Source organism: Hyaena hyaena, unplaced genomic scaffold (genome assembly GCF_003009895.1).
Source record: "Hyaena hyaena isolate Hyena2069 unplaced genomic scaffold, ASM300989v1 scaffold_251, whole genome shotgun sequence".
In the NCBI taxonomy this organism is placed as follows: Eukaryota; Metazoa; Chordata; class Mammalia; order Carnivora; family Hyaenidae; genus Hyaena; species Hyaena hyaena.
The window spans coordinates 548,291-561,836 of record NW_024080883.1 but is presented as its reverse complement, the minus strand read 5'-3'; the positions used below and the strand labels follow the sequence as shown (position 1 = coordinate 561,836).

At 39.1% G+C, this 13,546-nt stretch overlaps 1 protein-coding gene across 1 annotated transcript in view; it reads right to left on the bottom strand.

The window, feature by feature from the left end:
* Positions 1-291: 291 nt before the first annotated feature.
* GUCA1C (guanylate cyclase activator 1C) overlaps positions 292-13,546 on the bottom strand; it is a 32,897-nt gene continuing 19,642 nt past the window's right edge. Inside the window, exons 2-4 of the mRNA XM_039244993.1 lie at positions 13,321-13,469; positions 9,085-9,170; positions 292-370 (exon numbers count right to left, since the gene is read on the bottom strand). Of these exons, the coding sequence (XP_039100924.1) occupies positions 300-370; positions 9,085-9,170; positions 13,321-13,409 (246 nt within the window). The 5' untranslated portion in view covers positions 13,410-13,469 and the 3' untranslated portion in view covers positions 292-299. The remainder of the gene's footprint in view (positions 371-9,084; positions 9,171-13,320; positions 13,470-13,546) is intronic.

Genomic DNA, 13,546 nt, shown 5'->3' with positions numbered 1-13,546 from the left:
ACAGAAAAGCAACAGTTCTTCCATCTACAATCTTTATGGACATCTCCATGGGACTCAAGTGATGTATTCACAAGCTGATAGCAATTATAATAAAACTCTGAAATCAATAGCATGTACATGGGAGAATTTAATTTCTTCTCCACTGTAAGTTTTGTGTCCACTGCAAGTCAGGAAAGGGATTCTCACAGCCACTTCATTTCCACTTTCCCTAGATCAGTCTTGTCACATGGTTTCAAGGAAGCCTCCCTTCTGTGTCCGGCCACTTCTGATTATAGATTATTTTTAGTACATTGGAAAAATCAAAGATCTTGGAAACAGTCTCCAGAAGATCCTGATCTTTTTCTGTGCCATTCTTCTAAAGTCAACTCTCCTAGAAAATAAGAAATGAACAATTAACAAGAGGCTTTGTCCATACCAATCACTGGTATATACAATATATTTCCTGGTATTTTTATTGACATTCTTCTGATATCCTTTCACCTCACCCAGACTCTAAAGTCTTTGAATATCCTTATACAGAACAGCACTCAATGGTAGGATTGCCAATGAAAATAAAGATGCCCAATACAATCTATTTTTATTTTAAGTTGAGAATCATCAGCAATGCACCTGTGTTCACATATGCACTGATGTCTCTACACAGTATTGATTATTTGACCTTTAATCCTGAAGATATGACCAAGTGATAAGAGCAGGGATAATGTGAATTTCTAAGATCAGGAAGAAATGACTATGTGCAAGGCTGTTTTCAATATTCTTATCTCTGAGGAAATAATTGCAGGGACTGTCCACAGCTGTGAGAAAGGGTAAACATTTATTCATTCTGCATACAATTATTGGTCAGCAGTTTTCTTTACTGATTTTTGGTTCCTAATTTCATCACTCTGGCTTAAGCCAAAGGCTCATGCTGGCCAGTCCAGTGCTATCAACCCGTCACTGTATAACTGTGTGCCCTGGCTGCCCTGTTTTGCCTCTACCCTCATCCTATAAGACTTTTTTTTCTTTTTTCTTTCTTTTTTTTTATGTTTTATTTATTTCTAGGAGAGAGAGAGAGAGACAGTGTGAGCAGGGGAGGGTCAGAGAGAGAGGGAGTCACAGACTGAAACAGGCTCCAGGCTCTGAGCTGGCAGCCAGCCCAGAGCCCGACGCGGGGCTTGAACCCACGAACCGCGAGATCATGACCTAAGCTAAAGTCGGACGCATAACCGACTAAGCCACCCAGGCGCCCCATACAACTTTTTTTCTTAAATAGTTTATTGTCAAGTTGGTTTCCATATAACACCCAGTGCTCATCCCCACAAGTGCCCTCCTCCATGCCCATCACCACCCTTCCCCTCTCCCCCACCCCCATCAGCCCTCAGTTTGTTCTCAGCATTCAAGAGTCTCTCATGGTTTGCCTCCCTCCCTCTCTCCAACTATTTTTTCCCTTCTTCTCCCCATGGTCCTCCATTAAGTTCCTCCTAATCCACCTATACGTGCAAACATATGGTATCTGTCCTTCTCTGCCTGACTTATTTCCCTCAGCATAACACCCTCAAGGTCCATCCATGTTGCTACACATGGCCAGATTTCATTCTTTCTCATCACCATGTAGTATTCCATTGTATAGATAAACCACATCTTCTTGATCCATTCGTCAATTGATGGACACTTAGGCTCTTTCCATCTTTTGGCTATTGTTGAGAGTGCTGCTATGAACAATGGGGTACATGTGCCCTGTGCACCAGCACTCCTGTATCCCTTGGGTAAATTCTTAGCAGTGCTCTCACTGGGTTATAGGGGAGTTCTATTATTAATTTTTTCAGGAACCTCCACACTGTTTTCCAGAAGAGCTGCACCAGTTTACATTCCCACCAACAGTGTAGGAGGGTGCCCCTTTCTCCATATCCTCGCCAGAACCTATAGTCTCCCGATTTGTTCATTTTAGCCACTCTGACCAGCGGGAGGTGGTATCTCAGTTTGGTGTTGATTTGTATTTCCCTGATGAGGAGGGATGCTGAGCATCGTTTCATGTGTCTGTTGGCCATCTGGATGTACAAGACAACTTTTAAACGTTTTGGGGGAGATGGGAGAGGTTCTCTGTTGACTCATTTGGACTATAATTATAAGTTTAATGGTACAAGCTGGATAGCTAATTTGTGCAAGCATAACCCTCATGCCCATGTTAATCACTATCTTGAAAATATAGAGATCCTGTCCTTCCTCCATATTCTCATCAAGTAGAATGTGCCGTCAGAGGTGTTGTTTAGTGTTCGAGGGCAGGGGCTAGCCAACCTGGAGTGTCTCCCTTATAACAAAGAATGTCTGGGTGGCAGACCTTAATTTCCTTGGAAGTGCTGTCCATGAAAGGAGAAGAAGGACCTCTGATAGTCCCTAGGTTGAGTTGCTAGGATATAAAACTTGCTGCACAGAGGTGCCAGCAGCAGATGCTCTGTCCAGTTGGCCTCTCCTGGATTCCCTGTATATCAGCTCCTCCAATAAAGCAACACAGATTACTGGTATGGAAAAGAGAGAGAAGATGGAATTTCTTTAAAAAATTTTTTTATTTGAGATATAAGTGACATATAATATTTTATCTTTAGGTCTTTCCTTTGACCTCAGCAGACCACCACCCACCCTGGGCTTCAAGTCTGCTGGGATGTGGCCACACACGAGTGCATTAAACTTGAGGGCTAGAGATGTAGTTCCTGATCTCAAAGATATTGTACCAAATCAGGTTTGTGGCTAGGTAGAAGGCCAGCCAAAAACAAATCAAGAACATTCGGTAACTAGAGAATGGGTAGCTGGGGCAGAAAGGTAGCAGGAACTGAAGTTAGATATTACACTGTACCTGTACTTTGTAGTGGACACTGTCAAATATCCAAAATTCCACACTAGTATTTCAAATATAAATAAACATGAATCGTCACATTCTCATAAGATACCTTTTGGCCTCAACGGCAAAATTCTAAAACACATCTTTTAGAGGGAAATTGAATCTCTTTGATTTGATGTTCCTTATGTTTACCTTATGCCAAAGAAGTTTGTGCAAAACCCACAGAGCAGGAATGGAGTTTCAATGTCTCACAGGGAAAGTATAACCATGGAATAAGCCAAAGTTAAGTAGAGAAAACTGAAAATGAGGAGTCGTAAGTGTGTGGCTGGGGAGGGTCACATGGGTGGAGAGTGGTGAGTCATGGGAACCATAAATAACAACAAAACAACCCTGTTTTTTGCAAAGGCAAATCACAGCTGCTAAATTACCAGTGCAAAATTTTTTAAAAATTTCTAGGGGATTAGCATGACTAAGAGAAGTGAGAGGGGAGATGGGGTAGTGAATTGTTTTTGTTTTTGCTCTTTTTAATGTTTATTTATTTTCAGAGGGGAGGAGGGGCAGAGAGAGAGGAAAGAGAGAATCCCAAGCAAGCTCCATGCTGTCAGCACAGAGCCCAAAGCAGGCCTTGATCCCAGGAACCAGGAGATCATGACCTGAGCCAAAATCAAGAATCAGACATTTAACCCACTGAGCTATCCAGGCGCCCCAAGTGAAGTGGATTTTGATTGCTCAGTTATAATACTTGTCTATTTTCACCACTGCTGGTGGAAGGAGCCATGTCTGAGGGTGTAAAGGGTATAGGCATCCTGTCAGGTGAAAAGCAATGCAGGTTACTTACTGGTGTGGAAAAGAGAGAAAAGATGGAGTTTCTTAAAGAAATATTTTTAATTGAGGTATAATTGATATATAACATTGTGTCAGTTTAAAGTGTACAACATAATGATTTGATTCATATATACTGTGAAGTGCTTACCTTAAGTTTAAACATCCATCACCTCACAGTTACACTTTATACTTTCTTTCTTGTGATGAGAACTTTTAAGTTCTACTCTTTTAGCAACTTAGAAGATGGATCTCTTCCATGTTGTTTTTTTCACTTTTCTCAAAACACGTGTGACCTCTGCATATGCATTTTTTTCACGTTGTCTCGCCACTTACCATAAAAAAATTTCTTTTGGAAATTAAGCCAACTTCTACCTATAGCAACTTATGTTTACTATTTCTATCTAAAGTACTTTGAAGTTTCCCTCACTCTTTTCCCTTCAGTAATTAGCATTCATTCATGCCTTCCATCAAATATTTATTAAGCCCCAGCTACAACTGCCATTTCCTCCACTACACGGCTGGCAACTATGGTGCTGGAATGTGGGAGGTGATCAGAAAACATGCTGACAAGCTGCTTTTCTTTATCTGATGCTCTTAAACATTGCTTCCTAATCCTCCTTAATTTGTCTGAGGATTTATGCCCAAATAAATTAAAAGGATGGTTTCTGAATCTCTCTAGAAAGGATTGCCTATAAGAATCCAGAAGCTTCCCCTAAAAAAAGTCTATCAACAAAAAGTCAAAGCCAATAAGAGGTGACTGGGCTGGAGATCACAGGACTCAGAAGGAACCAAAAAGCACTTTTTGAGTTTTTATTATTTTGTTTCATATTTAAAGATACATTTCAATATTTATAGGGCGTAATTCAGAATGTACACAATTTTATTTTTGCATCTTGAAGGATACATATAATTTATACCTATATTATGTTATTTAGTAGTTTGTTGAGTTGATGGACACATTTTCTCCTCCTGGGGACCCTTCAGGTCAATGCTCTTCCAACACTCACTACCAGTTTCAGCAGCTTCATTGATGATGAATATTTTCCTTAGTCTTGTTTTTGCAGAGTGGTTATCTTATTGATATTCCTGGGTCACCAGGATTGCATTAACATATTATCTTTCATAACAAAACAAGAAATGACCTCCTATCCCCACCCCCAAAGAAAGCCAAATTTACTGCGCATGCCCACGTTAGCAGTTTTGCTCTAAAGAAGTCAGCTGATCTTGAAAGAAACCAGCCCATGCAAAGAACTTTTTTTTTTTTCAATCCTTTCTAATTCTTTTAAATTAGAACTTGACAAAAACTTGTGGTGGGCCTGGGAAATTAGTCAGGATGGGTATGGGAGTCACAGGAGATGAGCATGACCAGATTTTCAAGGGCAGATGCCAGCGAAGATGTAAAACGACAGTTTTATATTCATTAGCAAGGTGGCACTAGAGGCATTTAGCAGCATTTTACAGCAGAGTTTTTTAAGTGCAGCAGTTTCTTCTTTTCTATGAGAAAACCCGATTCCCTCTTATCTCCTGGTAGTTCCATTGCCAGTTTGACTCGCTGTGACTCTCAGGGCTTTCCACAATGATCTACTGGAAAACATTGGTACTTCTGGTTAATCGCGCAATAAGATGTCTTCCTTTATGTTATGTTCCTGTTTTCTGTTACCTCAAATATCAACACAATAATCGCCTCTTCCATTCCCTGTTTGGCCTTGTTCTGTCTCTTTTCACTTTCCTGGGTTTTTTATTATGAGCCACTTAATTCTCCCCTGCCCCTGTGCTATTTGGCATTTTGTTATACTTGCCTGGTACGCGTTCTGTACTTAATGTCGTGAACAGCATCTGTAAATCTTCCTATATCATGTCAAGAATGACTCCTAAGCAGCGCACGGTAGAATGCAAATTGGTATTCTTCCTGCAGGAAAGGGTGCAGAATTCCATGCTTAATCATTTATCCTGACTAGTCTTCTGTCCTGCCTCTTCATTCTTCAATAATATTGAATGTTGAGCTTCAATCTTCTGTCTTTGTGATTCTCTTCAAGTTTTCCTTCCTGATGCTTTTATTTGTAAAATAAAACTAAAAATAGCTTGTTGAATTATTACAATAATACATGCTCATGGTATAAACTTAATACAAAAAGGTGCAATGAAACAAAAGAATCCCCCTGTAACCTCTTACTGCCTCTCCCCTCATTTCACTTTCTATTGGTAATAAACTCCTCTTAATCAATTGCATTTATATTTTATGAAGTGGCAATGCATATGCACATATATGTTCATTTCCAAAATAGTCTAGATAACTCTCTTCCTATAGGAAGATAGCAATGCATGTTGTGCTTCTTTCTTCTTTATTTCTTCCTGTGCTTTCCATATGACATCTTCTGACAAAACACTCATTCATTTCACAACTATTCATAGAGCACCTACTATGTGCCAGGAAGTATGTGGACAAAAGACATACTAAAGTATGTAAAACAGAAATAGTTCTTGCCTTCATGGAGTTTGTAGATTCTCATCTTTTTATTTTCTTAGCATTTATCTTATGCACCTCTTTTGATTAATCTTCTGCCTCTGATTTGCTAACTACCATGATGATAACAATGTGTAGAATACTTCATAGTTGTTGTGTTTCTGTCCCAATAGATTCAATGTCGGCTACTCTTCTGTAACCAATTTGCAGTCAAACTGAGATTTTCATATATGTTCTTGAAGGATTTTTTTATTGTGCCTCAGTGTGTTGTGATCTTTGGTTTCAACATTCACTGATTTATCAGATACCAATAGTGTACTTGATTTTCTTTTTGAAAAATTAAAAAAAATTGTTGGCAGATAGTCAACATTATTCTGGTATACTTGATTGATCCTCTTTATTTCTACCAACACTGATGGATAACAATGATAATAAAAGTTTTTAAAAATCTTATTCGAGGCATGTATACTTAGGTTTGTACAAACATGAACAGACATTCTCCCCTGTGGTGCTTACTCTCCTTTTATGTGTGAATAAAACACTTTATTTTCCTCTGTCAAATACTGGCAAAATCCTTTTACACTTCTGCAAATATCAACCTTCAATGTCTTCATTAGTCTCTCTTCCTTGCCTTCTGGTGCTCTGGGCTGTCTTTCTCCAACAGTACAATTTTAGCATCCTTTTCTTGACATAGGAAATGACCCAGCTGTCTCTTGATGAGATGATACAACTGCCAATAATTTGCATATGAAAGCAATTCTATCAGTTTTAGTCCTGAACATGCATTTGTCAAGAAACAGTGCTTCCCTGTTCTTCCAAAATGTAGCCTGTTTACTTGATATCTTCATTGTAAAAGGCAATGATGTATGTTTTTTTCCCTTAAATGCGAGTTTTTATCAGAAGAAATGATTCATGTGATTAGTTCTATAAGCTATGCATTTTCTCTCTTTTGACAAATCTGCATAGTAAAAAAGCCCATTTCCCTGACTGCAAATAACCTCAGTTACTGCCCAAGAAAACACCTCCACACTTCCAGATTTGCATCCTTCACCTCCTTCTTTCTTTTTCTAGGCTCTTCTCATCACATCCCCCATTCTACTGATAGCTTATACTTTGTTTTTTAGGAAACTGCTTACATAATAAACAAAGAATCCTGAATCATTTTATTGTTTTCTAGAACACATTATTTATTCCCTCAAATAGAAACCAAGACCCTGCTTAAGGATACCATGACCCTCTTGCTTCTCCGGGAAAGGTCACCTTTCCTATGTCCCGGCTTCCATCACTAGAAGCAGGATCCAGAGATATTTTCAACATTCATGACCTGCCCTTTTGAAATTCATTGTATTACTAAGTATTAAACTTTCACAATATCCTATCTACTTCCAGGACACTTGTCCTTGGGTCAACAGTTTCAGCCCTAGGTTGAAATGGTTTATCATCTCTATGCCAATCCCTGCTCTGCCCCAGCACCTCGAAGATTAAACATTAAAACAGAACAAACCTATAGCATGTCTCCTGTTTGGTGATCAGGATTTTCGGTTGCATATTCCATACAAGGTTTTCACTGGCTTCTTAAGATCTTCCACTCTCCATTTGTCTGGTTCTTTTCTACCTTCATTTAGTTTCCGTGTCAACTCTGGGTAGTCTGAATCTGTTTTTTTTTTTTTTGCAAGCTTTCACATGAACAGACTTATTTTATCCTTCACCTAGACAGACCTAAATATGAGTGACTACTACCAAATGGCTCTGATCTTGGCAAACTAGAAAATGAGCATACTGACTTGAAATTGAGGTGAGGCAGACTAGGACTGGGTCCTTATGCGTGATATTGCTACTGCTGATACAACTCCAAAGTATTTTTCTGAGAATTACACTCTTGTCCAGTTGTTGGGCTCATTCACGATGGCAACGTCATTTAAACTCCCCTCCAGCCTTCTCAGGATTGCATCCTGCCAGATGGAGATGTCACATTAGAGTAGTGCAAACTACCACACACAATATGGGCGTCTACTACCCTCTAGTGTCCATTACAAGAAGTGACCCAAGGCGGGCATGTTGGTTCTGTGGAAAAAGTTAACTTTGGGTCGATGACAACCATGGCTGGAGTCCCAGTGCCTCATATCTATCCTTCTCTTCCCCTCCTTAAATCACTTACTAACATCATATTTTCCACAATGTCAAACTTTCTGTTTTCAAGGAACATTCCTAGCTACACTGCCTCAATCTCAAATCAATATGCTCCCCTACCAGTTTGCTGAGATCAGCTCTTCCCAGAAATGTGTCCTCAGCGGAAAGGAAACAATCTGATAGAAGAACATCACGCAATTGAAGAAATGATTTTCATAGTATGGGAAACTTGAGTTTATTTACAGGTTGATGAAACATCTCCAATAGAAAGGAATAATTATGGGGCACCTGCGTGGCTCAGTCAGTTAAGCATCTGACTTTGGCTTCGGTCATGATCTCATGGATCGTGGGTTTGAGCCCCGAATCGGGCTCTGTGCTGGCAGCCAGCTCAGAGCCTGGAGCCTGCTTCGGATTCTGTGTCTCCCTCTCTCTCTGACCCTCCCCTGCTCACGCTGTCTCTCTCTCTCTCTCAGAAATAAATAAAAACATTAAAAAAAGAAGAAGAAAGGAATAATTACTACAACATATCCCAGAGTGAACGGCAGAGTCCTTCATATCATATTCTCCCACTTTTCTTTCCTTGTGTCTCCCTTTACTCGTGTTCATATACCCCAAAGTGTCAAGCACCATTAACCGAACATACGTACAGTCAATAGACATTTAATCAATTGAATTGTGCTGCCTGAAGAACACTGGACTGGCCAAATTATGAAGCCCAACTAAGGTTTTCTTGAAAGGCTCATGCTTTTGCCTAAATGGCACTCTAACCCATAACCACCACCTCCTACTTTGTAAAAAAAAAAAAAAAGAAAAAAGAAAAAAGTGCGCTTGAGGAGTGTAATTGCCTTACCATCATTGTCTATATCAATCTTATGAAATACCAGGTTGGTAAATTCTTCAGGACTCAGTTTGCTGGCCCTTGAGGGCTTGTACAACCTGCAAAGAGAAATTAAGTCAGAAAGTTCAGCTTGGCTGGAAGCAAATACGTTTTGTGACGTTTCTACCCCAGTGTGACAGGATTTGGGGATATAGTCATGTCATTTTTGTTTTCCAACCTGTTCTAGTTGTTAAAAATAAATAAAAAGATTCTATGTCAGTTCTGGGTTAATGAGGCTTAGAAAATTAATTAACTGAATACAATCTGAAGTTTGATAATATACAGCACAAAGGGATCCATTCAACATATTAGTTAACAAAGGATGCAAAAAGCTTACTAGAGAAAAAAATTGTAGTGGCCACTGTCACAAGAATTCTGGACCCAGAAAACGGACAATGTTCTCAACTTCAGACCAATTATCATTAATCTTACGGAGGAACGTAAAAAGCTATTCTGTAAGCATCTAAGGCTTCTGACACTGTCACCTCTGGTCTTTTTTGCCCTTTTTTAGAATGATCGACTGGGAAGACAGATCTGTATGCCTTGGAAGGACACTGAATTTCTCTCACACCCTGCCAGCACCTTTTCATCATAAAGGCTGTCAGGGAACCCAGGGAAAATGACATTTCCAGCTTCCCTAGAGGGAAAATTTAACCACTCTCTCCCTCTCCCCCACTGCCAGATGATTAAATTAAATGACCAATATGTGATGTAGAAATTGGTAATCAAATGAAAGAGAGACAGAGATGGAACGAGTTAGATATCTGGGAATTTGAACATAGCTATGTTGATTGAACACGAAGGGATCTTTAGAAGAACCACTGGCAACGCAGTTTAATTGAGGGCCTGGTCTGAAACAGGACTACCTCTTCCGTGGCTTTGCAAGCATTACCAGTGCTGAATCCAGGACTGCTCACGGAAAACAGTGGTAGAGCACCACTCCTGGCCTTAGCTAGTGAGCTCTCACAGTTAGATAGAGGGTAATGCTTAGAATAATGGTTGCATACATATACCATTCTATTAGATGTACATTTTTAGGGTTTCTCAGTCTGTTGGCAAAGGCCTCAAAAGCCCACAAACTGAGCTCGTCACCCAGTATTTCCACAGCCTGAAGCGATACGAGACCGCATGTGAAAGTCATAATAAAAGATTATGAAATATCTAGGATTTGTCTGACACCCATCTCCGGGCAATATAAGCGAGACTGAAGGATTGATTGGAAGCGTGAGGAGGCCTGAAGGGATATTTTCGGAGGGAGTCTTCAGTGTGCCCCGTGTTTCCCTCTTTATAGGAGAAACATGGTGGGGGGATGGGCAGGGAGGCATGGCTTGTTTCCTTCTTTCTTTCGGCACTTTCTCCTCCATTTTGCTCAGCCTGTTTCTGTTCACTCTCTGAGTGGGAGCGGGAGGAGGTAGGAGAGAAGGGTGAGCAGGACAGCTCTGACTGGGCAGGTACCGTCACCGTTATCTAGTGTCATAGCTCTCTGGATGACAGATGATTAAAATCCACTGTCTCTGAGACCATGCCTCCTCTTCGTTACTGACACTCTCTTGCACATCCCTAGACTTGGATCATGCATCTCAATTCCAGCTGACCCCTCGAGGCTCCTTCTACAAGCTCTAGGTGTGCCCAGTTGCTGTTTCAGACTAGACAAATCTTTCTTGTTCAGGATTGTGCTGTGCACCGCAGAATGTTTAACAGGAGCCCTGGTCTCTGAACAATAGATAGCAATAGCAGCACACACGCACTCCTCCACTCCCCAGCTGACAACCAAAATGTCTCCAGACATTCCCAAATGTCCCCTGGTGGAGGGATGCAACCCTCCTGGTTGAGAATCACTCTCTACTTCTACCTCCAGCTCCCTCCTCTTCTGAGAGCCCCTCACTTCTCCAAGTGGTTCAGCTGGACAGGATCCAAGGCAACTCTGTCAGCTTCTTCCCCACATCTGATCCATGAAAAAAACCTTCATCCCAACAAATTCTGAGCATGAGATCCTTCCTAAACTTTACCCCTTTACTCTACTGCCATGGTCTGTTTCATTAGATTTCTCGCACTCAAACACTGGACCACTGTGTTCCCCAAACTTCAACGGTTTCCTTAAATCCCCATGCTATTGACTTGAGGGCTTTCCCTAAGAAATCCTCTCTAATAGCCCTTCTCAAACATCCTCCTGACCACTTTATGCCTTTGAAGTGAAATTAAAATGTAACTACTTGCTTTGTAAATTTTGCCTATAATCTAGTACTTCCTTTGGATCTTTTGATGGCTGGGCTGTATTTTATTTTAACATCTGTTATCATGTTTTGAGAGAACTTACATTAAACAGTATGTATTATTCCTTACCCGATTTTTTTTCACTTGCCACCATATAGACCACTCACTTTTTGTAAGTACATATTCCATAACATCAATTTATTTAAATTTTTTTCTCTTTTAGGTCATTCATTTTTAGTATTTTACATGACTCTGTGACGTAAATCATAGAACCTTTATCTTGATAATGTTAATGATTGTTTTCCTGACCAAAAATGTTGACTCTAAAATGGAGATATACGTTTAGCGTCTTGATGCAGATTACCAAATGTCCAGGAATATTATCTCCATTATGCTCCCTCCCCAGTATGTAAGGGCACTCTAAGAAGAGTGCCAGAATTATACCTTATTGTTGTTAATCTTTATTAATTTAACTGGAGACAAATAGTGTCAATTATTAAATAAATTTCTGCTCTGTGCTTTAATGTTTCTCTATTTTCTTTTTGTTCTCTTTCTACACACAAGAAAACCTCAACTAGAAGCTTAATTTCTCTTTACTCACTAACATACGTTGTACCTTTTAACTAATAAAAACTGTGTGAAAATTTCCATAAAGTTTGGACAAAATCATTTATATCCTATTGTTCCTCCTAATTCTTTTGAGACTCTGATGACACTTTCCCTCCCCTCAAAAGTCGATAACATACGAGAAAAGAGTTGACCTTAATTTCATGGTCTTCAAGGATTTCCAAAGGTCATAGACCGATAGATCCCAGGATAAGAACCCTTGCTTTGAATACTGTTTTGGAGGCATCCCCCAATATTTGTATGATATGTTACATATTCAGTGTTTTTAAAATAAATTTGAGTATGTTTATTTAAAAGGGTGTTTTAAAATTTACATGGGGTTGGGCATTCTCTAGGGAATATTTTAGATTTCTAATTTAGTGTTGCAACATGTAATATATATGCAGAATTTCTGAATTTTAATGCTTATAAAGTTCACTTACAAAGTGTATCATAGTACTTTTTGTGAATTATCTGTGTAAAATTCACATGAAAGCAATGTTAGTATTATCGCACTCTTGAAGTCTTCCATATGTTCATTAACTCTACATTTGCTAAACAGTTTTAAGTATTAATAGCTTTGTCCATTTATTGAGGTATTTAATTATAATTGGAGTTCTACCCACTTATTTTCCTTTGCATTTTTGCTAATATTTATATTGTATATTATGTCTGTAACTCAACTCCTTCATCTATAAATGAAAGAATTTGGACCAGATCATTTCTAAGACCTCTGATTCCAATTCTGGCCCTGTGTTACAAATTCCATATATTGCATTCATAATGTTTATTTTACTTCACATTCTCATTTAGGTACAGTGTCCCACTTAATCATCTTTTACTCTAGAATCCATTTCCTCTCATACCATGATAATAACTTTTTCCAGTTCTTTGGTGGAAGTGGGTGAGATTTATAAAAAAAAAAAAAAAAAAAAAACAACTCACTAAACTTTAGAGCTAAAAAGGGCCTGAGATCTTTGAGGTGCTTTTTAGAAATATTTTAGTCCAGCTCCCAGAAAGATTAGTCCTTAGGTACCTTTGTTCTTAGTCCATGGCTCTTGCTATATAACTGTCTAGTATTTCAGCTGCTCCTCGCCAAACTTTCTGCACAGAGGCAGATAAAAAGAGAAGTTGTTTTAGAACATCATGTTTATTCATTTTTCATCTCAATACTCTGCTAAAATTTATGAATTTGAACACTGAGAAGAAAATGCTGGTTTGCAGGTGCACACTCAGTAACCAATAGCATAATGAAACTTACATGGCTTCGCAGTTCCAAATGTATATCCCAAAATTCACCAATCACATAGATAGTTGTCACCAGCTCCACAGGATGGAAAATTACATTACCTCTACAATGTCCTACAATTACTTCACTGCTTCACTTACCATGGGCTATTCAGTAGTTTCTGTGTGTCAAGAGAACCATTTCCATCAGCATCATAGAGCTTAAAATACCATTTTAATTTCTGTTCCATTTTTCCTCATATAACTAGATTTACAGCAGTGATAAACTCTAAAAAGTCGATAAATCCATCCTATAGAAAGCAAGGCCAGAAAGAGACATAAATATTTAAGAAAAACAATTGTTTTTTATTTGAGAAGTCATGGTTCA